Below are 27,557 nucleotides of genomic sequence, written 5' to 3' on the forward strand. Positions count from 1 at the left end.
TAAAGGGGATAATAATATTGACCTTAAAATGGTGTTTTAAAAATTAAAAACTGCTTTCATTCTAGCCGAAATAAAACAAATAAGACTTTCTCCAGAAGAAAAAATATTATCAGACATACTGTGAACATTTCCTGAATCTGTTCAACATCATTTGGGAAATATTTAAAAAAGAAAAACAAATTCAAAGGGGGGCGAATAATTCTGACTCCAACTGTATTTATATGAGATGGGTTATATTTTGGAGATTTACTTGGACATTTAGGTCAATTAAAACCTATTTAACATGATTTAAGACCTACAATTAAATATTTAAGTGACTTTTTAAAGGCAAATGTATTGGAAATTTAAGACATTTTAAGGCTTTTTAGGACCTCTTGGACATGCACCCTAAATTAAAATCTTTTTTTATCCTGCTATGTCCAACGCTTTGGCATCAGGTACCAAAGTATGTCATGCCAATAAAGTGAATGAAATTGAGAATAAAAAGAGTGAGATAGAGAAAGAAAGAGTGAGCGGAAGACAGAAAGAATGAGAGGCAGAAAGTGAGAGAGGGAGAGAGAGAGAGAGGGCAGTTTATAAAAGCCTGTCATTTGCTGGTGAGCTTCAGTCGCTCTGAACACCTTCTGTTCATTAAAGCCCGCATTTACTGTCAGTGTGAGCCTCAGCATGTAGAGCAGCTGTTTACCACACTCGCTCACACACTCACGGACAAGGTAAGACTTCACACACACTCATGCAAAAACAGCTCTCCAAATCAGTCGCAGGAGTTTCAGATTAATAATCCAAGACATTTTAAACATTGCAGTATCTGTGTAGTGATTTATGCATATGCAAAATATGAATTTAATGCATGTTTTAATAAGCTTTCAGAGCTCTATCAATGATATATTCACACTTTTACTCATCTGCAAACATTCTAGCTTATAAATAGAGAGCACATTTCAAAACATGCTTTACTCTGAAGATAAAGTATTCATTTCTGGACAGTTATTTTGATGGTTTTAATGTAAATTTTTATTATTATGTGTGCAGGATTGTTTTTTCTTTATTATATATGTATTTTAATAAGTGTTACTGCACTCTAAATACACTATAGAGCATTACTGTGAACATTGAGACACACTGCACTTGTGTTTTTCTTGCAGAAGCTGAGACCCACTGCTGAAATGTGTTTAATAACATGCATTAAAATCCACTTTTAATGTGTTTATTATATAATAATAATAATAATAGTAATAATAATAATAATAATAATGTTTCATAAATAATAAAGTAATAAAAATGCATTAGTTAAAATGCATCAATTGTGCATTGAATAGTCTATATAAAAACGCTGGCTTGTTTTAACCCAATGTTGGGTCAAATATAGACAAACTCAAGCATTGTGTAAAGTATTAGTATTATTAGTAAAAAGTATCATTAAAAAAAAAAAAAAAAACACCAACAGGCGAGTTTGTTCATATTTTGATTTAACATTTGGTTCAAACAACCCAGCATTTTTCTACAGAGTGAACTATATAATGCTCAATTAATGCAACTAAAATGCGCAAACCTCTAATTTAATTATTACTTTATTATTTATTAATCATTATTATTATTATATCCTAAACACATTAAAAGTTGCAGTAGTAGTGGCTGATTTGAATGCATTTTATAAAGCACATGTCAGCAGTGTGTCTCAGCTTCTGCAGGACAAACTCAAGTGCAGTGTGTTTCGACATTAATAAGCGTGGAGTTTGGCGTTTTCTAAAAGCGTCCTGCAAAGCGGAAAGAGGAGAAGTGTGAGTTTGTAAAGTGAGGTCTGAGATTTGCGGAGGGGGGATCGTTATCCACTTTGGAATACTAACGAGCTGCCATTGTGCCACACACACACACACACACACACACAAACACACACACACGTATATACACACACACACACACACACACACACACACAGCTATGTTTGTCAGTGGTTTGCATTGTCCTGTTGGTCAGAGATTCAACAATACCAGCCTTTGTATTTGAAAGAGAGAGAGAGAGAGAGAGAAAGACACACACACACACACACACACACACACACACACACACACACAGGAAGAGAGAGAGATTAAATAAATAAAAAGCCAAAATGATTTGCCTTCTGTGAAATTTTAAATCCTTTAAAAAAATATTTCCCAAATATTTGTTGCTTAACGAGGCCAAATTTCTCATTTCTAGTCAAAATATTTTCTGTGGTTGGGGGGGGGGGGGGGGGTGGACACGGTGGCTCAGTGGTTAGCCCTGTCATCTCACAGTAAGAAGGTCGCTGGTTCGAGTTCTGGCTGGTTCAGTTGGCCTTTCTGTGTGGAGTTTGCATGTTCTGTTGTGTTGGCGTGGGTTTCCTCTGGGTGCTCCGGTTTCCCCCACAGTCCAAACACATGCGCTATAGGGGAATTGGGTACGCTAAATTGTCCATAATGTATGAGTGTGTGTGTGAATGAGTGTGTATGGTTGATGTTGCAGTCAGAATTATTCGCCCTCCTGTTTATTTTTTTCCCCAATTTCTGTTTAACAGAGAGCAGATTTCTAATCATAAAAGTGTTAATAACTCATCTCTAATAACTGATTTATTTTCTCTTTGCCATGATGACAGTAAATAATATTAGACTAGATATTCTTCAAGACACTTCTATACAGCTTAAAGTGACATTTAAAGGCTTCACTAGGGTAATTAGGGTAACTAGGCAGGTTAGGGTAATTAGGCAAGTTATTGTATAATGATGGGTTGTTCTGGACACTATCGAAAAAAATATTGCTGAAAGGGGCTAATAATATTGACCTTAAAATGGTGTTTAAAAAAATTAAAAACTGCTTTTATTCTAGCCGAAATAAAACAAATAAGACTTTCTCCAGAAGAAAAAAATATTATCAGACATACTGTGAACATTTCCTGAATCTGTTCAACATCATTAGGGAAATATTTATAAAAGAAAAACAAATTCAAAGGGGGGCGAATAATTCTGACTCCAACTGTATATATTCACACACACACACACACACACACACACACACACACACGTGCACGCACGCATACACACAGAGTGTCTATAAATGTATGAGCAGTTGCGTAATTTATTAATTTGTTTCTCTTTATCTTTTTAAACATCATATTAATTATAGATGTTTATAGGTATTAAAGATAGATGTGTTGAGAAAGGATGACAGCAGGGCTGCCAACTCTTTCGCACTTTCTCATGCTCTCATGCTACAGATCCATTTTCTCGTGCAGAAAAATCATCCATGCAAATGTTTTTTAAAGACGTTTTTCAGCTATATAAAGAGTTTATTCTCTATGTGCAACCAAACCAGCACTGCTTAAAGCAATGTAGTTTAATCAAAAACAAACTAACACATGGGCGCAGAAAACATACCCACATGCCTCTAGCACCCCTCCTGCTTAAGGCTGATGCTTATTTTGGCTGAACTGTCCCTTTAAGAACAACACATTTATTTTTGAGTGTGCTATCTCTTTAAGAACCACACATTTTTATTTTTGGTTGTTCTGTCTCTTTAAGAACCATACATTATTTTTTTGAGGTGCACTGTCTCTTTAAGAACAACACACTTATTTTTGGGTGCACTGTCTCTTTAAGAACCACACGTTTTTATTATGGGTTGTGCTGTCTCTATAAGAACCATGCATTATTTTTTGAGGTGCACTGTCACTTTAAGAACCACACATTTTATTTTGGTTGTACTGTTGCTTTAAGAACAACTCATTCAATTGTGGGTGCCCTGACCCTTTAAGAACAACACGTTTATTTTTGAGTGCACTGTCTCTTTAAGAATGACACATTTTTATTTTTGGCTGCGCTGTCTCTTTAAGAACCACACAATTTTATATTGGGTGCACTGTCACTAAGAACCACATATTTTTATTTTTGAGGTGCACTGTCGTTTTAAGAACCAGATATTTTTATTTTTGAGGTGCACTGTCTTTTTAAGAACCACATATTTTTATTTTTGAGGTGCACTGTCTTTTTAAGAACCAGATATTTTCATTTTTGAGGTGCACTGTCTCTTTAAGAACCACATATTTTTATTTTTGGGTGCACTGTCACTTTAAGAACAATATGTGTATTTGTGGGTGCACTGTCCCTTTAAGAACAACCGGCTTATTTTTGGATGCGCTGTCCCTTTAAGAACCAAACAATGTTATTGTTTTGGGTGCACTGCCCCTTTAAGAATCTCACAATTTTTATTTTGGGTGCACTGTCTCCTTAAGAACCACACATTATGATTAAACTGAGAAGAAGACTGACATTACAGTGAGAGGAAGAGCTTTTTTCTTTGATAAAGAGTTAACATTCCTCCAAACGCTGCCAAACGGACAGGCTGGAGTCTCTTCACATGCCCTCATTTAAGTCTTTTTCCTCTCATTGTTGGTTAAAAGTCTCTCTCGTGTAAAATAATCCACTCTCTACTCCTGATTAAGCAGATAAAGTGTATTGAACAGCCTCCTGTGTCCCTGCAGACTGAAATATACACCACTAAACTACTGTAGAGGGAAAAACAAGACTCTGAATGAGCTCAAGTCATCCAAATGTGCATTAAAAAAGATTTCAATCCTGATTAATTATGTAATTAAAGAGACAGTTCAGGCTAAAATAAACATTTACTGACTATGTAATCTCTTACTTAAGCAGTTCCAAACATGAATGACTTTATGAACACAACAGAAGATATTTCATATATAATATACATCTAATTATATTTAGAATTTTTGAAAAAGTTTGATTAATTTTTAAGCAAATTTTAAACACAATATAATTATGAATAAAGTGTAATAAATGAATGAATATATAATTATTTTCATTTCAGTAAAAGTTACATTAAATTATTATTATTATTAAATTATTATTCAATTAATTATTAATTATTATTATTATATTATGTTTTTAATGCATCATAGTTTGTTTATTCAATTTCTCTGTATATTATATATATATATATATATGTTGTTTTATTAACCCAATGTCGGGTCAAATACAGACAAACTCAGCTGTTGAGTTGAAAAAATATTTAAAATGAATTGAAAAAATTAACAACACAACAATAGGTAAACACAACAACCTACCATTTATAAAGTTTAGTTTTAGTTATTTTAATACAGCAAAATTAAAATTAAACTAAATAATAGCTCTTTACTATACTCTGGCTAAACCTCTGCTCATTTTAAAAAGTGCTTTATAAATTAATCAATTAAAATTAACAAAAGTGAATTAAACTATGTAAATAAAACATGCTGCTTTGGCATGTAGTTAAAAAAATAAGAGTATTTTTTTTGCATATTTCATATTAAATTATATAAAATGTTTTTAAATAGTTTAATAACTGGTTTAAAAAGAGAAAAATATTTGAGACTAATTGAGTAAAACAAGCCGCCACATAAGCTGGATGTCATATAAATATAAATTATGCCTTATTTACATTAAATGTGTTTATGTGACCATATATGGGCATCCCTCAAACTGTCTTCCATCTCTGGATGACCTCGGCCACACCCCCACCTTTTAAATATGCAATACCCCTTATATTAAGTGCATTTATGTGACCATATATGGGCATCCCTTACACTGTCCTCCTTTTCTAGATGACCTCGGCCACACCCCCTTCTCCTAAATATACAATACCCTTACATTAAATGTGTTTATGTCACCAAATATGAGCATCCCTCACACTGTCTTCCTTCTCTAGATGACCTCAGCCACACCCCTTCTCCTAAATATGCATTACCCCTAACATTAAATGCATTTATGTGACCAAATATGGGCATCACTCACACTGTCTTTCTTCTCTAGATGACCTCGGCCACACCCCCTCCTCCTCATGGCCCCGCCCCTCAGAAGGTCTGCCACTCCCAGACACAGACAGACTTGCTGAAGCCTCTGCTCGGGGGGGCAGGGCATAGCAGTCATGTGGCGCGCAAGAGGCGGATCCTAACCAAGGATGGGCGGAGCAACGTGCGCATTGAGCATGTGAGTGGGCTCAGTGCTCTGTACCTGCGCGACCCCTGGACGACCGTTGTGGACATGCAGTGGAGATACAAGCTGGTTCTGTTCAGCGCCACCTTTGTGGGCACCTGGTTCACCTTCGGCCTGCTCTGGTACCTGCTGGCGCTGGTGCATGGAGACCTGCTCGGTAACAGAAGAGATTATTCTTCATTTCTCAGTTCATATTAGAGTGAATTATTCTTCAGTGACATTGTATTGAATTCGTTTTTAATGTTTACAATTTTAACATTTTAATTAGACTTTCGGTTTGTGTTGCTTAATTTTGTTTAAATTAAAATATAATTGTTCTAACTCTTGTTGGAAGTCAAGTTTACACACAATAAGATTATTCTGCCTCTGGTAAAGCTCAGATGATGATGTCAGGGTTTTGGAGGTTTCTGATTGGCTAATTGACAACATTTGAGTTAATGTGAGGCACAACTGTAGAATAGTGTTGAAGGAAAAGCTCAAACACACTGCTTCCTTGTGTGACAACATGGAGAATCAACAAGCCAGAATCAACAACAAAGCCAGATTACCATTAGCTGAATGACACTGGGAAACAGACTGATGTGTGGAGACATGTCCTGTGCTCTGATGGAGCTGAGATTGAGCTGTTTGGCCATAATGAGCAGTGTTACATTTGGAGGACAAAGAGGAAAGCGCACAAGCCTAGAACACCATCCCAACTGTGCAGTATGGGGGCGGCAGCATCATGTTGTGGGGCTGTTCTGCTGCAGGAGGGACTGGTCCACTTCACAGCATAGATGGCATCATGAAGAAAGAACATTATGGAGAAATACTGAAGCAACATCTCAACACATCAGCCAGGACATTACAACTTGGCCACAAATGACTCTTCCAGACAGACCATGATCCTAAACACACTGCCAAATGAGTTCAAATGTGTTTTAAGAACAACAGAGAGAATGTTTTGGAGTGGCCATCACAAAGCCCTGATCTCAATCCTATAGAACATTTGTGGGCAGAGTTGAAAAAGCTTGTGTGAGCAGGACAGCCTACAAATCTGACTCAGTTACAGCAATTCTGCAGGAGGAATGGGCCAAAACTCCTGCACACTATTGTGAGAAGCTTGTGGAAGGAGACCCAAAACATTTGACCAAAGTTATACAGTTTAAAAGCAAAGCTAAACAAATACCAAGGAAATGTGTGTAAACTTTTCTCTGTCTAGAAATTAATAAATAATTCCCTCATTATTCCGGCATTTAGCAAATGTAAATCATTTAGGCAATCCTAACAGAACTAAAACAGTAAACCTTTAGTGTGATTTATCATCAGACATTCTTTAAACAGGGTTATGTTCATTTTTTTAAAGTGTATGTAAACTTCTGCTTTCATATATATACAGTTAAAGTCAAAATTATTAGCCCCCATGAATTATTAGCGCCCCTGTTTATTTTTTTTACCAATTTCTGTTTAATGGATTGTTTTAGCACATTTCTAAGCATAATAGATTTAAAAACCTATTTCTAATAACTGATTTATTTTCTCTTTGTCATGATGACAGTAAATAATATTAGACTAGATATTCTTCAAGACACTTCTATACAGCTTAAAGTGACATGTAAAGGCTTCACTAGGGTAATTAGGGTAACTAGGCAGGTTAGGGGAATTAGGCAAGTCATTGTATAATGATGGTTTGTTCTGTAGACTATCGAAAAAAAATTTGCTTAAAGGGGCTAATAATTGTCCCAAAAACAGTTTTTAAAAAATTCAAAACTGCTTTTATTCTAGCCAAAATAAAACAAATAAGACTTTTTTTCTAGAAGAAAAAATATTATCAGACATACTGTAAACATTTCTTTGCTCTGTCAAACATCAATTGGGAAATATTAAAAAAATAATAATAATCAAAAGGAGGCTAATAATTCTGACTTCAACTATATATATATATATATATATATATATATATATATATATATATATATATATATATATATATATATATATATATATATATATATATTCTTCCGGCACTGGCGTACAGTATGTGGGCCAAATATGGCCCAGGTTTGGCAGCAGAGGTAGCACCATCTTTAAGGTGGCACATAAGACTTGGGCCAGATATCAAATGTAGTATTTGGCCCAGATGTTAAAATGTATAAGTGGGCCACTTCAGTTTGGTCCATAATGACCCACTTTTAAAATACACTTAAATTATTTTTGTGTAGAGAGAAATTTCTACCAATCTGGTTGCTTCGAGAAAAAGTGTGGCCATAAATCGAAATGCTTCATGGGTTTATTGAATTCTTTGCAGTCGTGAAACACCAACATATCTGGCCCAGTTATTATAAACCTGGCTGAGACTTGGCCCAGATATGGTCCATGTTTGGAAGCCAGACTTGGTCCAGTCATGTACCGTAATTCACTGCAGCATGTGTGCTAAGCAAAAGCTGATTGTGTGGGCCAGATAAATTTTGCTATGTGGGTATACACACACAGTGGGTAAAGAAAGTATTCAGACCCCCTCCAATGTTTCACTCTCTGTTATATTGCATTTGCTAAAATAGTTCATGTTTTTCCCTCATTTTTGAACACACAGCAGCCCATATTGACAGAAAAACACACAGAACTGTTGACATTGTGCAGATTTGTTAAAAAAGAAAAGGTGAAATATCACATGCTCCTCAGTATTCAGACCCTTTGCTCAGTGTTTAGCAGAAGCCCCCTGGATTAATACAGTCGTGAGTCTTTTCGGAAAAGATGCAACAAGTTTTTCACAGCTGGATTTGGCCATCCTCTGCCATTCCTCCGTGCAGATCCTCTCCAGTTCTGTCAGGTTAGATGGTAAACGTTGGTGGACAGCCATTTTTAGGTGTCTCCAGAGATGTTCAATTGAGTTTAAGTCAGGGCTCTGGCTGGGCCATTCAAGAACAGTCACTTCTTCATTATTTTTGCTGTGTGCTTAGGGTCATTGTCTCGTTGGCAGGTAAAGCTTCGACCCAGTCTGAGGTCCAGAGCACTCTGGAGATTTTCATCCAGGTTATCCCTGTACTTCGCATTCATCTTTCCCTCGACTGCAACCAGTCGTCCTGTCCCTGCAGCTGAAAAACACCCCCACAGCATGATGCTGCCACCACCATGCTTCACTGTTGGGACTGTACTGGACAGGTGATGAGCGGTGCCTGAGTTTCTCCACACATACCGCTTAAAATTAAGGCCAAAGAGTTCTATCTTGATCTCATCAGACCAGAAAATCTTATTTCTTACCATTTTAACAAACTCCATCTGAGCTTTTACGCAAACAGAGGCTGCCGTTGGGCTACTCTGCCATAAGGCCCGACTGGTGGAGGACTGCAGTGATGGTTGACTTTCTCCAACTTTTTCCCATACCCCGACTGCATCTCTGGAACTCAGGGTTGGGGGGATTTGGTGTCGCAGATGAAAGTGCAGGGGTGGGGGATTGGGGTGATGGGGAGTAGGGGTATGGGGGGGGGGTGTGGTGGACGTAAGTGAAGAGCAGAGTGGGATTTTGCGAACAGAAGTGAAGAGGGTTGGGGAGTGGCTTAAAAAAGTGAAGAGGGGGATCAGTAAAATGAGATGCCGGTTCAGATTTCAGAGGTGCCGGATCCACATCCAGTTTATTCCGGCCCAAATTAAGTCCTGGTTCTGGTCATAATGTCTTCCATTTAAGGATTATGGAGGCCACTGTGCTTTGCAAGCTTAAGTGCAGCAGAATTGTTTTTGTAAGCTTGGCCAGATCTGTTCCTTGCCACAATTCTGTCTCTGAGCTCTTCAGGCAGTTCCTCTGACCTCATGATTCTCATCTGCTCTGACATGCATTGTGAGCTGTTGGCTCTGATATACAGTAGACAGTTGCATGGCTTTACTGATCAAGTCCAGGGCCGGCGCATCCCTAGAGGTGACCTAGGCAGCTGCCTAGGGCAGTGGAATAGAGAGGGTGGCGTCCCAGACACTACCCTCACCTCCCGCGCCCTCAGTTTTATCCGCGTCTAGGGCGGCAGGATAGAGAGGGCGGCATCCTTGACACTACCCTCACCACCCGCGCCCTCAGTTTTATCTGCGTCTAGGGGGACAGAATAGAGAGGGCGGCGTCCGCGACACTACCCCCACCACCCGCGCCCTCAGTTTTATCTGCGTCTAGGGGGACAGAATAGAGAGGGCGGCGTCCACGACACTACCCTCACCACCCGCGCCCTCAGTTTTATCCGCGTCTAGGGGGACATAATAGAGAGGGCGGCGTCCGCGACACTACCCTCACCACCTGCGCCCTCAGTTTTATCCGCGTCTAGGGCGGCAGGATAGAGAGGGCAGCATCCCCGACACTACCCTCACCTCCCGCGCCCTCAGTTTTATCCGCGTCTAGGGGGACAGAATAGAGAGGGCAGCGTCCGCGACACTACCCTCACCTCCCGCGCCCTCAGTTTTATCTGCGTCTAGGGGGACAGAATAGAGAGGGCGGCGTCCGCGACACTACCCTCACCACATGCGCCCTCAGTTTTATCTGCGTCTAGGGGGACAGAATAGAGAGGGCAGCGTCCGCGACACTATCCTCACCACCCGCGCCCTCAGTTTTATTTGTGTCTAAGGGGACAGAATAGAGAGGGTGGCATCCGCGACACTACCCTCACCACCCGCGCCCTCAGTTTTATCCGCGTCTAGGGGGACAGAATACAGAGGGCAGCGTCCGCGACACTACCCTCACCACCTGCGCCCTCAGTTTTATCCACGTCTAGGGCGGCAGGATAGAGAGGGCGGCGTCCCCGACACTACCCTCACCTCCCGCGCCCTCAGTTTTATCTGCGTCTAGGGGGACAGGATAGAAAGGGCGGCGTTCGCGACACTACCCTCACCTCCCGCGCCCTCAGTTTTATCTGCGTCTAGGGGGACAGAATAGAGAGGGCGGTGTCCGCGACACTACCCTCACCACCTGCGCCCTCAGTTTTATCCACGTCTAGGGCGGCAGGATAGAGAGGGCGGCGTCCCCGACACTACCCTCACCTCCCGCGCCCTCAGTTTTATCTGCGTCTAGGGGGACAGGATAGAAAGGGCGGCGTTCGCGACACTACCCTCACCACCCGCACCCTCAGTTTTATCCGCGTCTAGGGTGGCAGGATAGAGAGGGCGGCGTTCGCGACACTACCCTCACCACCCGCACCCTCAGTTTTATCCGCGTCTAGGGTGGCAGGATAGAGAGGGCGGCGTTTGCAACACTACCCTCACCACCCGCACCCTCAGTTTTATCCGCGTCTAGGGTGGCAGAATAGAGAGGGCGGCGTCCCCGACACTACCCTCACCACCCGCACCCTCAGTTTTATCCGCTTCTAGGGTGGCAGGATAGAGAGGGCGGCGTTTGCAACACTACCCTCACCACCCGCGCCCTCAGTTTTATCCGCGTCGAGGGTGGCAGGATAGAGAGGGCGGCGTCCCCGACACTACCCCCACCACCCGCACCCTCAGTTTTATCCGTATCTAGTGTGGCAGTATAGAGAGGGCTTGCTCCGGCCCTGATCAAGTCCAGTCAGTGTAGTCAAACACAGGATTAAATGAAGGTGTAGAATCATCTTAAGGGTGATCAGAAGAAATGGACAGCAGCTGAGTTAAACATATGAGTGTCACAGCAAAGACTCTGAATACTGAGGAGCATGTCATATTTCAGCTTTTCTGTTTTAATAAATCTGCAAAAATGTCAATAATTCTGTTTTTCTGTCAGTGTGTGCTGCTGTGTGGACATTAATAAAGGGGAAATTAACTTAAATGACTTTGGCTGCAATATAACAAAGAGAAAAAATTAAGGAGTCTTGATTACTTTCCGTACCCACTGTGTATATATCCAGTGCTCAGCACCATTTTAAAAATGAACATGTTCCTCCATTTCTCAGTGAATATAGGCAGTGTATTTTGCGTAACCTAAACAAAACAAATTATATTTATTACAATAATACTTTAGTCACCAGAAATTGGAAGATAATACAATTAAATTCAAGCAAAATATTGCAAAAATAAAGTACAAACTACAAAATTTAAACAGAATTTAATGTTTTTGCTTCTCTTGATTTTTCCTCTTTGTTAAATGTGTATTTCATATTTTTCTTCAACATATAAATGTGGCTGTGCTAGTGTTTGGAGTGTTATTGTAAGTTATTTTGTTAGATGAGCTCCAGATTTGGCTTCAGTACTGACTAATCTAATGTACATGCACTAATAAAATATTGCAGAGCCTCCCATTAACACTATGAATTTACAGGAGAGATGTGTGAGGGGTGAACTCCTATATGCAGAGCACTGTGCAAATACATACTCTCATCATGTATACTTTATATACTGAATGAACCTGTTTAACCCAGTGTGTGTGTGTGTGTGTGTGTGTGTGTCTGTGTTTCTCCCTCCGCAGAGTTTGATCCTCCAGCAAACCACAGTGTGTGTGTGATGCAGATGCAGACTCTGACCGGAGCGTTCCTCTTCTCGCTGGAGACTCAGACCACCATCGGTTACGGCTATCGCTGCATCACGGAGGAATGTCCGTCCGCCATCGTCCTGCTCATCATACAGCTGCTGATCACCACCGCCATGGAGATCTTCATCACCGGGACATTCCTGGCCAAAGTGAACACACTCACACACACACTCACACACTCACACACACACACACACACACACACACACACACACACACACACACACACACACACACACACACACACACACACACACACACACACACACACACACACACGCACACACGCATCATTCATTCATTCATTTTCCTTCAGCTTAGTAGCTTATATATCAGGGGTTGCCACAGTGGAATGAACCGCCAACTTATCCAGCATGTTTTAAACAGCGGATTCCCATTCAGCAGCAAACCCAGTCCTGGGAAACACACTCATACACTATGGCCAGTTTAGTTCCTCAGTTCCCCTATAGCGCATGTGTTTTGACTATGAGGGAAACCGGAGCACCCGGAGGAAACCCACACCAACACGGGGAGAACATGCAAACTCCACAGAGAAACACCAAATGACCCAGCCGGGACTCAAACCAGCGAACGTCTCACTGTTAGGCCACAGTGCTAACCACTGAGCCACCGTGCTGTCACACACACAGTTTCACATGCAATTCTTCATAATGTGCATGAATTAACACAGGCTGATGGACACCCGCCACTGTAATGCAATAATGAGTGTTGAAATGAGGGTATTTTGAACTGAATTGTTCACCTGCTTCTTCTTCTCTTCAGGTGGCTCGACCGAAAAAGCGCGGCGAGACGATTCGCTTCAGTCAGCATGCTGTAATAGCCAATCACGACGGCCGGCCGAGTCTCATGATCCGAGTGGCAAACATGCGCAAGAGCCTCCTGCTGGGTTGCCAGGTCAGTAATCCTCTACATTTACACCCAAACATGCGATAGAAGATCCATTTTTAAGCACTTTAAGTAAGAAAAGCAGTGAAAACAGCATTTTTAATCAGTGTTTGAAGAATACTTTAATAACCTGAAGCACCACAGCCATATCACCCTGCAGCCCAAGACCAGTTACTCACTGAAGCTAAGCAGGGCTGAGCCTGGTCAGCACCTGTATGGGAGACCACATAGGAACACTAGGTTGCTGTTGGAAGTGGTGTTAGTGAAGCCAGCAGGGGGCGCTCAACCTGTGGTGAGTCCTAATGCCCCAGTATAGTGAAGGAGACACTATACTGTCAGTGGGCGCCGTCTTTCAGATGAGACGTTAAACTGAGGTCCTGACTCTCTGTGCTCATTAATAATCCAATGGCACTTCTGGTAAAGAGTAGGGGTGTAACCCCGGTGTCCTGGCCACACTCCCTCCATCAGCCCTTTCCCCTCATGGCCTTCCAATCATCCACTGAATTGGCTCTATCACTGTCTCTCCACTCTACCTATAGCTGGTGTGTGGTGAAGCACTGGCGCCGTTGTCCTGTGGCTGCTGGAGCATCATCTAAGTAGAGCTGCACACTGGTGGTGGTGTGGAGAGACCCCCCTCATGATTATGAAGCACTTTGGGTGCATGGCCATATGTGCTATATAAATATACGTGACTTACTTACCTCTGAGTGATTATTGAAGGACTTGTGAAGCTAATGTGATTTCTGCAGGTGACGGGGAAGCTCTTACAGCCGTGTGTGCCGAAGGCGGGCGAAACGGTGCGTCTGGACCAGAAAAACGTGTCGTTCAGTGTGGACACGGCCAGCGAGAGCCCCTTCCTCATCCTGCCGCTCACTTTCTACCACATTATTGATGACGAGAGTCCACTGCGGGCCTGGGCGGACAAAGGTCAGAACACACACACACACATCAACACTCAAATATCAGGCTTTAAAGGGCAGCTCTAATGCAGAAATCCCTTTTGTGTGGGGTTTAACCCCAGTAGTGTGTGTCAGCAGTGTGTGAGTATCTCCAGCCTCTAATGCTCAACATGAATTAATTGTGATTGTTATAATCAGACATGATGAATGAAGCACTTTGATTGACATTCTTCCTTTTATAAGAGGGGGAAAGCCCCGCCCACTAGTGCCCATCTCATTAGCATAAGCATCAGCCCTGAGTGAGAAGCAGCCGTCTGTCCATTAGCCATTAGAGTTTGAGCTGCTGAAGATGATGTCAGCATAGACTCAGAGGATTATAGATGTGGAGTTTTAGATGAACAGCGACAGGAGCGACACAGACTGACAGAAGCATCAAACACACACTCACACTGAAGCACACCTGACCAGCACTGCAGCTAATCTTTCATTTTAAAATGAACTATTATAATTCTAATTATCTAATTATTTAAGGTGTGAACACTCCTAGAACATGTATAAAACAAAGTGCAACAGACAGGTTAAGCCTGCAGCACCGCACAGCGGCATCAAACAGAATCGCAAAAGACAAAAACATGGTCACTACTACAGCAAACACTGCTATTGCTCTTTTTTGGCCAAACTTCAAATGTTAAATCACTTTTTACCGAATATATTGCAGAACTGTGAAGCATTCGTCATGAATGGTGATGTTTCTCCAGACCGGTTACTCACTGAAGCTAAGCGGGGCTGAGCCTGGTCAGTACCTGGATGGGAGACCACATGGAAACACTAGACTGCTGTTGGCCGTGGTGTTAGTGAGGCCAGCAGGGGGCGCTCAAATTGTGGTTTTATGCGAGTCCTAATGCCCCAGTATAGTGAAGGGGACACTACACTGTCAGAGAGTATCGTTAGACCGAGGTCCTGACTCTCTGGGGTCATTAATAATCCCATGGCACTTCTGGTAAAGAGCAGGGGTGTAACCCCGGTGACCTGGCCTATCTCCCTCCGTCTGCCCTTATGGATCAAGGTGCATCGAACTGCCTATTACTGTTTACAAGACAAAAAGAAGTGCGCTGTGCTTTTAATATTGCTAAGCGAGCACTGAATCAGCTGTGTATTGTCCGCGAGCGCTGCTGTTGGTATTGTGATAATTGCAATTCCTCTGTTTATCCGGGGCCGGGTCACAGAGGCAGCAGTCTCGGGAGAGAACCCCAGACTTTCCTCTCCCTTGACACTTCCTCCAGCTCCTCTGGGGCGATCCCGAGGTGTTCCCTCAAGTGTGTCCTGAGTCTTCCCTGAGGCTTCCTCCTGGTGGGACATGCCAAGAACACTTCCCTAGGTAGGCATCCGAAACAGATGCCCGAGCCCCCTCAGCTGACTTCTCTGAATGTGGAGAAGCAGCCGCTCTACTCCCGAGTGTCAGAGCTCCTCACCCTGTCTATAAGGGTGCGCCCTGCAATATTGTGATGTTGGGGCGTCACGGTGGCACAGTGAGTAGCACAATCACCTCACAGCAAGAAGGTCGCTGGTTCGAGTCCTGACTGGGTCAGTTGGCATTTCTGTGTGGAGTTTGCATGTTCTCCCCGTGTTGGCGTGGGTTTCCTCCGGGTGCTCCGGTTTCCCCCACAGTCCAAACACATGCTGTACAGGTGAATTGGTTAGGCTAAATTGTCCATAGTGTATGAGTGTGAATGAGTGTGTATGGATATTTCCCAGTGATGGGTTGCAGCTGGAAGGGCAACCGCTGTGTAAAACATATGCTGGATAAGTTGGCGGTTCATTCCACTGTGACGACCTCAGATTAATAAAGGGACTAAGCCAAAATTTAAATGAATGAATGAATGTGATGTTCAGGATTAAGAGCGGGTAAGCACACTACGCCTTGTGTCTTTCTAATCGAATCAAATCACTTTTATTGTCACATCATCAGCAGCACGTGTGCTATGATGAAGATTAGGTGCTGGATCCAGACAGTACAAAGTACAAACAGTGCAAATACAACGACAGTGCAAAATACAGACATGAAATACGACAATGTAAAATTGACAGCGATATGTACAATGAATAGGTGTCCTCATTGTCCAATCAAAAAAACAAGATGCAGCTGATTCAGTGGTTGCTTAGCAACATAAAAATCACAGCACACTTCTTTTTTTCTTGTCAACAATAAAAGGTGGTGAGTCGCGCCTTCCCAGAAAGGAAAAGCACATTCTGTCTGATCGACCACTAAAACATGAGGCAAGTAAGCAACAGTGTGAATTCAATTCAACTTAATTTAATTCAAGTTCATATATATATATATTCTATATAATATTATATATATATCAATTTTTACAATAATCGTTGCTTTAAAGCAGCTTTACAAAAGGTGCCACATTACTGCATTACAGCCAAAATAAGCTACAATCAAATATAAATTATTATATACAGACAGTTAACATGCAGTTTTTAGCATATGGGTGATGTCTATGTGTACATGTTTAATGAAGTGTATTTGTGTATGTTGTTGGAATGTAAGCAAATTCCATGCGTGTTCAATAAAAAAAGATCAGGAGAGGGTTTTCTTCTATGCCAAAATATTAGTAATTTATAATTATTAGTAATTATAAATTACTAATATTAGTAATTTAATAAAAAATGAATAATAAAAAATGAATATCACTAATATTAGTAATTTAATAAAAATGAATAATAAAAATTAATATAACTAATATTAGTAATTTAATAAAAAATGAATAATAAAAAATGAATATCACTAATATTAGTAATTTAATAAAAAATGAATAATAAAAAATGAATATCACTAATATTAGTAATTTAATAAAAATGAATAATAAAAAATGAATATCACTAATATTAGTAATTTAATAAAAAATGAATAATAAAAAATGAATATCACTAATATTAGTAATTTAATAAAAATGAATAATAAAAAATGAATATCACTAATATTAGTAATTTAATAAAAATGAATAATAAAAAATGAATATCACTAATATTAGTAGTTTAATAAAAAATGAATAATAAAAAATGAATATCACTAATATTAGTAATTTAATAAAAAATAAATAATAAAAAATGAATATCACTAATATTAGTAATTTAATAAAAAATAAATAATAAAAAATGAATATCACTAATATTAGTAATTTAATAAAAAATAAATAATAAAAAATGAATATCACTAATATTAGTAATTTAATAAAAAATGAATAATAAAAAATGAATATCACTAATATTAGTAATTTAATAAAAAATAAATAATAAAAAATGAATATCACTAATATTAGTAATTTAATAAAAAATAAATAATAAAAAATGAATATCACTAATATTAGTAATTTAATAAAAAATGAAGAATAAAAAAATGAATATCACTAATATTAGTAATTTAATAAACATGAATAATAAAAAATGAATATCACTAATATTAGTAATTTAATAAAAAATAAATAATAAAAATGAATATCACTAATATTAGTAATTTAATAAAAATAAATAATAAAAAATGAATATCACTAATATTAGTAATTTAATAAAAATGAATAATAAAAAATGAATATCACTAATATTAGTAATTTAATAAAAAATAAATAATAAAAAATGAATATCACTAATATTAGTAATTTAATAAAAAAATGAAGAATAAAAAAATGAATATCACTAATATTAGTAATTTAATAAACATGAATAATAAAAAATGAATATCACTAATATTAGTAATTTAATAAAAAATAAATAATAAAAAATGAATATCACTAATATTAGTAATTTAATAAAAATGAATAATAAAAAATGAATATCACTAATATTAGTAATTTAATAAAAAATAAATAATAAAAAATGAATATCACTAATATTAGTAATTTAATAAAAATGAATAATAAAAAATGAATATCACTAATATTAGTAATTTAATAAAAAATAAATAATTCGATGACAGAGCTCTGGGTTATGCTACCCCAATACAATACAAGAATTACATTCAAGAGGTTCGCAACTCACATACATTTCCCTGACTTCAGCATATATACACAACTGACATTAACAGGTGGAGTTTTGGTGTAAGATCACTTATCATAGGGCCGGACGGAATCTGCGGAGATTTTTTGCAATTTCTGCGCAATTATTTTGGCAGTATCATAACTAAAACCTTAATATATGAAATAAAAAATCTTTATAACTTTTATTTAATAATTAAAATGCTAATCCAATTAGATTCCCTTTATTTGGTAAACAAAGCAAGTCTCTCATATAATATCTCTACTAAAAGACGGAAAATATGACTTTACAAACTGCATTGTACATCAATCAGATGAACATTTTCATATTAGTCAATAATATTACTGAAATTAATAAACAAACTGAATAAATATTAATTTACACACATTTACTCAAGTAAAAAACTAAATTAATGATGGGCTACAAATCTGCGGAATTCTGCGCATGCAGACTCCGTGTGGGCCTACTTATCAGTCATTCTGCAGTCCTTTGAGTGTTGCACCCAGACACACTTCTTTTTTCTGCAACCCTTCTCTGCATACCAGAACTGAACAATTACGGGCATCTTCAATATATTTCACAGCTTCTACAAACATCATGCTCCTTGTGACATGCCTTAGACTTCTTCTTAGACAGCAGTCTGGAACAAGGACCCCCGCACTATATTTATTCTTACTCTGCTATTTCCCTCTTGCCAGCAGTTCCTTTCAAAAAAGTTTGCAACACAGTAAAAAAGAAGAAGTGTGCTTGGTCAATATATGGTATCATACAAATGAAAAAGATTGATTAATCTGTTGTTAGTCTAAACATTTTTTCTAATAAAAAATAAAGACACAAAAGTAATTAAAATAAATTCTTTTTTCCTACAAAGTGCATATGTGTTGTCTTGAAAAGATCTTTAATCCAGTTTTGAACTGAGAGAGTGTGTCTGAGCCTTTTCAGGAAGGCTATTCCAGAGTTTAGGAGCCATAACCGAGAAGGCTCGACCTCCTTTAGTAGACTTTGCTGTTCTAGGTACTACCAGAAGCCCTGAGTTTTGAGATCTTAAAGAGCGAGTTGGATTGTAGCGAGACAGAAGGTTGGTTAGATAAACAGGAGCTAGATTATTTAAAGCTTTATATGTAAGAAGCAATATTTTAAATTCAATAGGAAACTGAACAGGCAGCCAGTGTAAGGAGGAGAACATTGGGCTGATATGATCATATTTTCTAGACCTGGTCAGAACTCTGGCTGCTGCATTTTGCATTAGCTGAAGTTTGTTAATAGAGGATGCTGGGCAGCCAGCAAACAGAGCATTACAGTAATCCAGTCTAGAGCTCATAAAAGCATGGACTAGCTTTCTGCATCTGAGATGAATAGCATACTTCATAACTTAGCGATATTTCTCAGATGAAAGAAGGCAGTTTTTGTGACATGGGATATATGATTTTCCAAAGCTAAATTGCAGTCTAATATAACACCCAATCTTCCGGCCGTTAGAAAATCATTAAAAAAGGCGCCTCTCAAGTGTGTTCAGTGCGATCAAAGTCACAAATGACTCCTGATTGACTGGTGTGTGTGTATATCGGTGTGTATTTGTGTAATGTATTTGTGTGTGTATCTCTGTGTGTCTGTCAGGCGGTGGCTGGACTGATCCTGGTCAGACAGATTTCGAGCTGCTGGTGATGATGAGCTCTACAGTGGAGCCCACCTCTGCTACCTGTCAGGTGCGCACCTCTTACCTGCCCGATGAGATCCTGTGGGGCTACGAGTTCCCTCCAATCGTCTCCCTCTCGCCTATGGGGAAATACGTGGCAGATCTGGCGTACTTCGACAAAGTGGTGAAGACCAAAGCCCCGCCCCTTTTCGAGCAGGCCCCACCCACTGGCACTGACATGGGCTGCGGGGAGGAGAGCACAGACCCGGAGAAGATGCAGCTGGAGCAGAGTTACCGGGACAGAACCGGAGACAAGCCGACGGATGGCGGCTCGCTCACCGTGCGTATCAGTAACGTCTGAATCACCGGTGCTTCTGTTTGGTGCTGCTTTACATTAAAACAGCCAATCAGAACCTACCATGCTTTAAAGGTCCCGTAGAGTGATTTTGAAATGCGCATTTTTATTGGAGGGGGGACGTAATCTCAAATGAAACACAAACAAGCTCCGCCCCTTTTAAAAAAAACAGCCAATGGTATTCAGTTTACCTGAATGGATCAACGATTATTTTCAAGTCATCTCACACTTCAGTTTCTCATCAAATCTCCTGACCAATCAGATGCTTTCTTGTATCTGACATGCCCCGCCCCCTCATTATTTAATGCACTTGAGCTCAACCACTCTCACCGGCAGTGCAGTGAAGAAATCAACTATTGGTGTTCTTTTAAAGGGGAGGAGCTACGATATCCCCCACCCACTCTTCATGTTTCAGTTGAGATTATGCCAAACATCCAATAAGAAATACACATTTCTAAGCACTTTACAGGACATTTAAAGCACGGTGGATTCAGATTGGCTGTTATTATTTGTAAAATGATCTTTAGAAGTTTAACTGTATGATCATAGTTGATGATCTTGGTGTGAACTGGCCTTTAAAGACAGAAAACCATCTCCGACAGATAAAGAATGATTTGATTTTGATGATAATCTACAGCAGCTTTCCACTGTCTTTACATTAAATACATATAGATTCACACACTCACATACATATATATATATACACACACACACACACACACATATATATTTATATATGCCCACACACACAGTTGAAGTCAGAATTATTCGCCCCCTTGTTTATTTTTGTTACCCAATTTCTGTTTAACAGAGAGCAGATTTGTTCAATACATTTCTAATCTTAATAGTTTTAATAATTCATCTCTAATAACTGATTTATTTCATGATGACAGTAAATAATATTAGACTAGATATTCTTCAAGACACTTCTATACAGCTTAAAGTGACATGTAAAGGCTTCACTAGGGTAATTAGGGTAACTAGGCAGGTTAGTGTAATTAGGCAAGTTATTGTATAACGATGGTTTGTTCTGTAGACTATCAGAAAATATATAGCTTAAAGGGGCTAATAATATTGAGCTTAAAATGGTGTTTAAAAAATTAAAAACTGCTTTTATTCTAGCAGAAATAAAACAAATCAGACTTTCTCCAGAAGAAAAAATATTATCAGACATACTGTGAACATTTCCTGAATCTGTTCAACATCATTTGGGAAATATTTATAAAAGAAAAACAAAAAATTCAAAGAGGGGCAAATAATTCTGACTTCCACTGTACATACATATATATATATATATATGTGTGTGTGTGTGTGTGTGTGTGTATATGTTGTTTTTTTTCAGTGAAATTGAATTGACGCTGTTTTACTCAGTGTTGGGCTTGTGCATCTTACTACAGCACAATGTTAGAGTGTGTATTTAATAATATGTTTCCTATATAATTTTCTATATTAAGTTAGGTTCAAATTTCACTTTTTAACCCAAGTATTGGGTTGATCTATATTTGACCCGAAATTGGGTTAAAACTGTAATTGTGTATTTTTTTGTGTGTAATTTTACATTTAACCCATTTTGTGTCATTATATTCCTTCTAGAGTGATCTAGAATCTAGAACCGGGGTCACCAATCTCGGTCCTGGAGGTCCGGTGTCCCAGCAGGGTTTAGCTACAACTTGCCTCAACACACCTGCCTGAATGCTTCAAGTATACCTTGTAAGACCTTAATTGGGTTGTTCAGGTGTGTTTGATTTGGGTTGGACCTAAAATCTGCTGGACACCGGCCCTCCAGGAACAAGTTTGGTGACCCCAGATCTAGAGTATAGTGATAAAGTACTGTAAAACATGTATTATCTATACGTCCTTATCATTAATTAGTTTCCTGTGTGTAATTATACAGTTACTTTCCATATTTCATCCAGAACTGAAGCTGGTGAACTCTAGAAAATACTGGCTCGTTTTAACCTAATGTTGGGTCAATTATAAACAAACCCAAACATTGGATACATTTTATATATTATATATTTAAATTTCACTTTTCAACCCAATCATTGTGTTAAAGCCCAGCATTTTTATCTCTTCTAAAGCGATCTAGAATCTAGAATAAATACTGTAAAATGTGTATTTTCAATCCCTCCTGTTAGAGATCAGCAGTGTTTATTTTGCTGCTGTGTAATTATGCACAATTATACAGTTTATTCTCCATATCTCATCCAGGACTGATGATGATGAAGCCTAGAAAATGCTGAAAATGCTTGTTTTAACCAAAATGTTGGGTCAGTTTAAACAAACCCAAACACTAATAACCCAATGGTTGTATTTGTCCATATTTGACCCAACATTGGGTGAAAACAAACAACCCAGCATTCTTATGCCCTACAGTGATCTAGAATGAATACTGTATGATGTGTATTGTCAATCCCTCATTTTCAAAAATTAGTGTTTATTTATCTAGTTATGCACGATTATACAGTTTATTTGTCATAGTTCGTCCAGAACTGATGCTGCTGATCTCTAGAAAATACTGAGCTGGTTTAACCCAACATTGGATCAATTATGGACGAACTCAAACATTAGAATAGTTTTTTTATTATTATATTTAAATCCCACTTTTTAACCCAATCGTTGGGTTAAAACCCAGCATTTTTATCCCTTCTAGAGTGATCTAGAATCTAGACTATAGTGATAAATACTGTACAATCCACATACTCAATCCCTTCTTTTAAATATAAGTGTTTATTTATCTAAATATGCACAATTATACAGTTTATTTTCCACATCTCAACAAACCCAAACATCGGATACAAAAAATGAGTTGTTTTAACCCAACACTGGGTCAAATATGGACAAACCCAAACATTGGAAACTTTTTAAAATTATTTTTAAATTCCACTTTCAACCTAAGCGTTTGAGCATATTTGACCCAACATTTTTTATCCCTTATAGAGCGATCTGGAAGAATAAAAACTGCAAAATGTGTATTTTCAACCCCTTCCTTTAAAGATTAGCATTTATTTATCTAATTATGCACAATACAGTTTATTTTCCACATTTCATCCAGAACTGCTGCTGAATACTGCCTTGTTTTAACCCAACATGAGTCAAATCTGGAAAAACTCAAACATTGGAGTAATCTTTTAAATTATATTTAAATTCCACTTTTAACCCACGCAACTGTCCAAATTTTACCTAACATTGGGTTAACAAAAAAAAAACAAAAAAAAAAAACCCCAGCCTGTTTTTTTCCTTATAGAGTGATCTAGTATAATGTGTATTGTCAATCCCTCATTTTAAATATCAGTGTTTATTTATCTAATTATGCACAATTATACAGTTTATTTTCCATAATTCATCCAGAACTGGTGCTGCTGAACTCTACATTGGGTCAAATATGAACACTGAATACATTTTTAAAATTTAAATTCCACTTTTTAACCCAAGCATTGGGTGTCCATACTCAACCCAACATTGATTTAGAACCCAGCATTTTTATCCCTTCTACAGTGATCTATAATCTAGAATATAGTGATCAAGTACTGTAAAATCCATATTTTCAATCCCTCCTGTAAAAGATTAGCAGTGTTTATTTTGCTGCTGTGTAATTATGCACAATTATACAGTTTATTTTCCACATTTCATCCAGAACTGATGCTGGTGAACTCTAGAAAATACTGGCTTGTTTACACCCAACGTTGGGGTCAATATGAACAAACCCAAACATCGGATTATTTTTAGCCCAATTATTTTCCATCCCTTCTGTTAAATATTAGCTGTGTTTATTTATCTAATTAAGCACAATTATATAGTTTACCTTCCATATTTCATCCTGAACTGATGCTGCAGAACTCTAGATATTACTGGGTTATTTTAACTCACAATTGGGTCAAATATGAACAAACCCAAACATTCAATACATTTTTTTAATTATATTTAAATTCCACATTTAACCCAACACTGGGTTAAAACAACAAACCCAGCCTGTTTTATCCATTATAGAGTGATCTAGAATAAATACTGTAAAATGTCTATTTTCTCTCCTGTTAAATATCTGTGTTATTTATCTAATTATGCACGGTTATACAGTTTACCTTCCATATTTCATCCAGAACTGATGCTGCTGAACTGGGTTATTTAACTCAAAATTGGGTCAAATATGAACAAACCCAAACATTAAATTAATTGTTTTAATTATATTTAAACCCAATCATTGGGTTAAAGCCCAGCCTTTTTATCTCTTATAGAGTGATCTAGAATATAATAAATACTGTAAAATGTCTATTTTCCCTCCTGTTAATTATTAGCTGTGTTTATTTATCTAATTATGCACGATTATACAGTTTATCTTTCATATTTCATCCAGAACTGATGCTGCTGATCTCTAGATATTACTGGGTTATTTGACTCACAATTGGGTCAAATATGAACAAACCCAAACATTGGCTTAATTTTTTTAATTATATTTAAACTCTGCTTTTAACCCAACATTGGGTTAAAACAACAAACCCAGGCTGTTTTATCCCTTACAGAGTGATCTAAATACTGTAAAATGTGATTTTCAACCCCTCATCGTAAAGATGTGTGTTTATTAATCTAATTATGCACAATTCTACAGTTTATTCTCCACATCTTATCCAGAACTGATGCTGCTGAACTCTAGAAAATGCTGGGTTATTTCAACACAACAATGGGTCAAATATGAACAAACCCAAACATTGGATTAAATTTTTTTATTATATTTAAACTCCACTCTTAACCCAATCATTTGTCCATATTTGACCCAACATTGGGTTAAAATCTGCATTTTTGTTATCTCTTAGAGTGATCTAGAATAAATACTGTACAATGTATTGTCAATCCCTCCTTAAAGATGTGTGTTTATTAATCTAATTATGCACAATTCTACAGATTATTCTCTGTATTTCATCCAGAACTGATGCTGCTGAACTGTAGATATTACCGAGTTGTTTTAACCAAATGTTGGGTCAAATATGAACATTTTGACATTGGTTTAATTATATTCAAATTCTGTGTTTTAAAGCAATAATTGGGTTTGTCAATATTTGACCCAATCATGTGCCTTAAACAACCCAGCATTGTCTAGAGTGTTGGAATACCCTGCTTTAGTGGCTCTGCCGCTCACTGTAAAACCATTTGCACTTTGAGGTTGGTTTATTATTCTCTTAACCTATAATAAAAGCACTTTAGTACTGTATTTGTACGGTATACAGAACGCTGACTGCAGTTTAAGATAGTTCTTGTGCAGTATTTGTCTCATCAGATGCTTTTCTACTTTGTATCTAATGAATAAATGTGTATATATTTGTTTCTACTAGTGCAATAATCCACTGGATACACAGAGATGCCTTATTTTCCACATATATATATAATAAACAGATGAAGATATTGAGGATGAGGATGATGGTGATGATTAGTGAAATGTGATTTATTTGTAACTCTTGTTTATTAATGTGTCTGAGTGCAGATTTACTGTATGTGCTGATTAAAGTACTGTTCTTCAACATTAAACTGAGCTGATGGAGACTTTATTCCGGTGTTTAGATCAGATCTAATGTTATTAAGAGCCGCAGCAGGACACTGTAGTGCTTTTGAGTTATTAAGCACAATTATTCACATATAAAGTAAACATTTGTGTATTTACTGTACATCATTTGTGTGTGCATTGTGTATGTACTATATAAACATAAACTCACCGGCCACTTTATTAGGTACACCTTACTAGTACCGGGTTGGACCCTTTTGCCTTCAGAACTGCCTTAATCCTTTGTGGTGTAGATTCAGCAAGCTACTGGAAACATTCCTCAGAGATTTTGCTCCATATTGTCATGATAGCATCACACAGTTGCTGCAGATTTGTCGGCTGCACATCCATGATGCCAATCTCCCGTTCCACCACATCCCAAAGCTGCTCTATTGGATTGAGCTCTGGTGACTGTGGAGGCCATTTGAGTACAGTGAACTCATCGTCATGTTCACCAGTCTGAGATGATTGAGCTTTATGACATGCTGCGTTATCCTGCTGGAAGTAGCCATCAGAAGATGGAGACACTGTGCTCATAAAGGGATGGACATGGTCAGCAGCAATACTCAGGTAGGCTGTGGCGTTGATGCTCAATTGGTACTAATGGACCCAAAGAAAATCTCCCCCACACCATTACACCACCACCACCAGCCTGAACCGCTGATACAAGGCAGGATGATCCATGCTTTCATGTTGTTGAGGCCAAATTGAGAGCCGAGCATCCGAATGTGTCAGCAGAAATGGAGACTCATCAGAGCAGCAACGTTTCTCCAATCTTCTATTGTCCAGTTTTGGTGAGCCTGTGTGAATTGTATTCTCCTCTGACCTCTGGCCTCATCAACAAGGCATTTGCGCCCACAGAACTGCCGCTCACTGGATATTTCCTCTTTGTCGGAGCATTCTCTGTAAACCCTAGAGATGGTTGTGCGTGAAAATCCCAGTAGATCAGCAGTTTCTGAAATACTCAGGGCAGCCCGTCTGGCAGCAACAACCATGCCACGTTCAAAGTCTCCCCTTTCTTCTACATTCTGATGCTCACTTTGAACTGCAGCAGATCGTCTTGACCATGTCTACATGCCGAAATGCAGTGAGCTGCTGCTATGTGTACCTAATAAAGTGGCCGGTGAGTGTAAATACACATGCATAAATTTGAAGAAAAAAAACTATCATTTATATTTACATATAAAGTGTATATATATATATATATATAACATAAACTCATAAAAAATATTATAAATGCATTCCTTCTTTTTTTAAAGTCTTATAGTTGCTTTATTTTCTGTTTCTTTTATTCTTGTTTATGTAAAGCACCTTGATGAAATGATGCGTATGAAATGTGCTTTATAAATAAACTTGGCTTGCAAATAAATATAATAAACTTAAAAGTAAATGAAGGCAGCAGTTGGTTTCGTCTGCAGTTTATCCTAAACTTGAAATAACCCAGCCGTTTTAGAGCAGGAATGAGTTGATCTACAGCTTATAGCGCCATCCAGCGGCCAGAGGAGAAAAGCGGATAATCTGACCTTCATCTGGAGAGATTTCAGACTAAGCGCTTCTAAAACCCCGACTTCAGGTTATTTTTTCAATCAAGTTTAAATTACACTTTTTTTATCATTTCATTCTCTTTTATCAGATTTGATCCAACGATGGGTTACAATAACCCTGCATTCAACCCAGCATTTTGTAGGTTAAAAAGTGCCATTTATATTTAATTGAGTATGGGTAAATAACCCA

General features: G+C 38.2%; 1 protein-coding gene and 1 long non-coding RNA gene across 3 annotated transcripts; one reads left to right on the top strand and one right to left on the bottom strand.

Annotated features, from left to right (window-relative positions):
• The first annotated feature begins 605 nt into the window (after positions 1-605).
• Positions 606-22,694, top strand: kcnj10b (potassium inwardly rectifying channel subfamily J member 10b). The gene is made up of 6 exons (XM_087241732.1): positions 606-713; positions 5,823-6,162; positions 12,391-12,602; positions 13,237-13,368; positions 14,109-14,286; positions 19,917-22,694. Exons 2-6 carry the CDS (start codon positions 5,823-5,825, stop codon positions 20,294-20,296), a joined length of 1,242 nt encoding a protein of 413 aa, XP_087097858.1. The 5' UTR covers positions 606-713; the 3' UTR covers positions 20,297-22,694.
• Positions 606-25,801, bottom strand: LOC147846600 (uncharacterized). 2 transcript variants are annotated; one of them, XR_015479244.1, is made up of 3 exons: positions 23,213-25,801; positions 22,066-23,115; positions 606-730 (listed from the first exon to the last, which is right to left on the bottom strand). It is a non-coding gene; the product is annotated as an uncharacterized LOC147846600 (long non-coding RNA). The 2 variants fall into 2 exon arrangements; XR_015479243.1 differs by lacking the exon at positions 606-730 and adding an exon at positions 21,187-21,923.
• Between the last annotated feature and the right edge of the window lie 1,756 nt (positions 25,802-27,557).

The sequence above is a fragment of the Danio rerio genome, chromosome 2 (genome assembly GCF_052040795.2).
Source record: "Danio rerio strain M-AB ecotype USA chromosome 2, GRCz13ab, whole genome shotgun sequence".
Lineage (NCBI taxonomy): Eukaryota > Metazoa > Chordata > Actinopteri > Cypriniformes > Danionidae > Danio > Danio rerio.

Coding starts and splice junctions, on each gene's coding strand:
- kcnj10b (XM_087241732.1), top strand. CDS start 5,823: ATGACCTCGGCCACACCCCCTCCTCCTCATGGCCCCGCCCCTCAGAAG. Junction 6,163..12,390: donor GGTGCATGGAGACCTGCTCG/GTAACAGAAGAG, acceptor CTCCCTCCGCAG/AGTTTGATCCTCCAGCAAAC. Junction 12,603..13,236: donor CCGGGACATTCCTGGCCAAA/GTGAACACACTC, acceptor TCTTCTCTTCAG/GTGGCTCGACCGAAAAAGCG.